General features: G+C 48.1%; 1 protein-coding gene across 1 annotated transcript; it reads left to right on the top strand.

The window, feature by feature from the left end:
* The first annotated feature begins 1,832 nt into the window (after nt 1-1,832).
* Nucleotides 1,833-3,030, top strand: TUSC1 (tumor suppressor candidate 1). Its single transcript, XM_077345230.1, has one exon. The coding sequence runs from the start codon at nt 1,923-1,925 to the stop codon at nt 2,475-2,477; it is 555 nt and encodes a 184-aa protein (XP_077201345.1). The 5' UTR covers nt 1,833-1,922; the 3' UTR covers nt 2,478-3,030.
* The last annotated feature ends 665 nt before the right edge of the window (nt 3,031-3,695 follow it).

Here is a 3,695-nt window from a genome sequence, read left to right as displayed (position 1 = left end):
GGTCCCATAAGTTTGTTTCTGTTTGCTTAAAATTAATTTCCAATGCTCAAGATCCATCCAGCGAATACCTTATGGACTGGCCTGACCAAGGTGTTCAGGAAGGCTCCCATCCTTCTGTCTTTCTGTAAACTATGTAACATGGAATGGTTAAATTTGACATTTCAATAAAGGCAATAGGGCTGTTTTAGAATGGGTCAGGAAGATGCTTTTATAAAAGGACAAAGATTGTGGACTATGCCATTGAGTTTAGCATGTTTTACCTGTCTGCTGTATTATTGCCCTACCAATGCATTGTTTCTACTTATGCAATGCTACTTTCTGCATTAACATACCATGTTAAATATCTTTCATGCTTTCAGATTTATGAGATGTCTCATCCTATTGGCTGCATGTATGAGTAGTGTCATGCAAGCACTAATAATTGTAGTGCAGCTTTTAAAAATATCTAATACAACCCTTGCCTTATAAAGAATATTAGGGCATCTGCATTTCTTTTTTTTTTCTTATCACTTGGTTACTTGGTGTCCGGCAACAGCTGAATATGATAAATACTTCTCCTGAAAGGCATTGCTTCTAAGAAGCAATAGGGTTGGTGGCCAAGCGCTACCTCTGGAAACTAATCTGTCGTCTGCCTCATTGACATCTACAAATAGACGGGTGTAAGAACCAAGTGTGAGCATGTACAGGCATATGAGACCCAGTCTTTCTCAAAACCTGGAAGAATTATTCTCAATGAAGATAATCCTCACTTTGAGGATTAAGAGAGCCAGTTTGGTGTAGTAGTGAAGAGCAGAGGCCTCTAATCTGGAGAGCCAGGTTTGATATCCCACTCCACCACATGCAGCCAGCAGGATACTCACAGTCCTGTTAGAGTTGTTCTCACAAAGCAGTTCTGTCAAAACTCTCTCAGCCCAACATAACTCATAGGGTGTCTGTTACGGGGAGAGGTAGGGAAGCTGCTTTGGAACTCCCTTGGTTAGTATAAGCACTAACTGTTGTTTTTCTAACATGCATGGGAAAGGTGAAAAAGGTATTTTTACAATACATATCATATGAATCCTCATGCTGCAATTAAGGCTGTTGCTATTCTATATGGAAGTATACCTTAGTGAATTTGTGTACATAGTAAGTGCTGTCAATCTGCAACCAATTCAAGACAAGCCCAACAAGGGGGTTTCAAGTGAGAAGCACAGGTAGTTTTCCATTGTCTTCCTCTGCCAAGGATTTCTTACTGGTCTTCCATCCAAGTACTGACCCTACTTAGCTTCTGAGAAGCATCAAGCTCAGAAGATATGTCACCTTTCCTCCTCCCGAATTTAACAAGCAGGTATGCTTGAAGTCCTATTCAAGCTCATTCCCACAAATCAGCACACACAGGATTAGCCTGGACAGCTTTTCAGTGGGGTTTATGCCCACATATGTGTGGCATTACACTACGAAAAACATAAAGGGCTGGAGCATTGGCACAGAATGCCACATCTAGCGCAGTTTTAGCTGGATCTTCTTCCAAGCAGCTTAAATGGCATTATATCTTCCCAATTCTATCCTTACAATGAAGCAAGTTAGGTTGAATAAACAGCAAGGGCCCTGAAGCCATTCAATCAATTCAAAACTGAGGGGGGGATTTGAACTCAGATCTCTCTACAGGCCAAAGAGGTGATAGTGAACGACACATTAAAGAGAGGGCACCCTAGCCAAGCTGCTTCAGCAGGCCCAGCCCTTCATTCTGCGACTGCCTTTATAAGCTCGGTTGCCAAAGTAACCGAATTAAGGGCTACGGAAGAGCCAGTCACTCTTCGCGCCTTAGCCCCGCCCCCTCCCTGTGCACTCTCAAACTCCGCCCTCTCCAGTTACACCGCACGGGGACAGAACCGCTTCCTCTTTTTCCTCGCAAAGCCTAGAGAGGTACACGAGAACGACGGATGAGACGCACGCGCAGTGCGAGCCGACACTGGAGCTGCTGCTTCTGCGGCGCCCGTGTTGGTGGAGGGGGCAACAGCGGCAGCGCTTGCTGCGCGAGCGGCGGCGGCGGCATCAGCAGCTCCGCGCGGAGGGGTCGCGGCGCGGCAGGGGAGTGCTGCGTCTGCGGCGGTTGGCGAGGCCGAGCGGGCGGCTCGCCCCAGCAGCTGGCGGAGAGATACGCAGACTTGGCAGCCAGCCACGCCGAAGCGCTGAGATTGGGCGAGGAACGCGAGAGGCAGAGCGCGCGCCTGCGGGAAGAGAATGCGCGGCTGAAGCTGGAGAACCGGCGCCTGCGCAGAGAGAACCGTAGCCTCTTCCGCCAGGTGTTGAAGCTGCAGCAGGAGCCGCTGACGCCGTCCTTGGCCCTACCCCTTCCCGAGCGGGAGGCGGAGCCTGAAGGGGAGTGTCTCTCGCGCGAGCACGAGATGCTCAAGGACCCTCTGGCGGAGAAGGGGGGGCACGAGCCGGGGGCGGCGGCGGCGGCGGTGGAGGAGGGGGAAGGCCGTCAGGTGTAGCCCGAGAGCTGCCATTTTCCGAGGGAGCGAGCCTGGGGGTGCGTCTGGCCGGAAAGCACCTGCCCCTGAAATCTTCCCTTGCAGCTGGCTGGAAGGAGGCCATGGGCGCCGGAGGGCATTGCAGCAGGCGACCCAGAAGGCCAGCGGAGATTGTGCCCCCCCTTCGCTGACTGCAGGCCGCGATGCACGAATGTCCAGGGCCTTCCTCTTCATCTGCCGGCTGGAGACCTCGTGCTCCTTCCCCCTCCCCCGCCTCTCGCCATGTGATGCAAAAGAAAAGTAAAAGAAGGATGTTATCAGGAACGTCTCTCTGCTGTTCAGGAGCCTCAGAAAAGCAGTTGCTCGTCTAAAGCGGGAAAAAGACCTTCTATGCCAGGGAAATGTTAAAAAGCTAGAATTTCTGTGAATCTTTTGCACAAAAGAAAACACCACAACAAAACCTTGTGTGCAAAGTCCTGGTGCCGCTTGGTAATTTTATGGGCCTGGACATGTTGCCTCCATTTAATAAACCTGATTGATGTACCTGCAAAATAAATTTGCCATGTACACTGGATTTTCTCGTTTGGTCATTTGTAAGGTGCTGTTGTGCTGAGCGACATGAGAAGCCCATGGATTCCATTGCCCCTTAATCATAACCTTTGCAGGGTTGCATGCAGCTTTAATACCATGCTGGTTAAATTCAGAACCCCCAATTGAGCAATTGTGGGTTGAATTGTCCTTTGAAAAATGGATATGATCTTAAGTTGTAAAATGTAGTATGGGGTCAGGATGCTTAAATTAGGTGTTTGATACCAGGCCTGAATTTACCTGTTGGCTGCTGCAGAGTCTAAGGGAAAATCATACCAGCTCCTAGAAGTGCCACAATGATTAATACTTCAGAAATTAAAATCATTATAATTACTGCTGTAGGTGGAATAGAAGAAATGAATGGCACACACCAATGTGCCCAAGCCCATGCATCTTGACTCAAAAGTCCCATTGAATTCAGTTGAATTTACTGCTTCTTCAGCTTTGTGTACATGCTAAAATTTCATAGAATCAAAGGGGGTTTTATACTACCCATAATTTCTTTTTTAATGCAACTGCACAAATTTTGTCATCCCATGCTGTTTTCTAATAGATAATTCAAACATGCTATGTACCCAAGCTGTAGGGTGCTTTTCTCATAAACAAACCAAGGTGGCTAATAGTGTTTGTGAGACACAACAGTAACCACTG

Source organism: Paroedura picta, chromosome 7 (assembly GCF_049243985.1).
Source record: "Paroedura picta isolate Pp20150507F chromosome 7, Ppicta_v3.0, whole genome shotgun sequence".
Taxonomy (NCBI): Eukaryota; Metazoa; Chordata; class Lepidosauria; order Squamata; family Gekkonidae; genus Paroedura; species Paroedura picta.
Note: the sequence above shows the minus strand (reverse complement) of the source record. Positions and strands in the feature narration are given on the sequence as shown.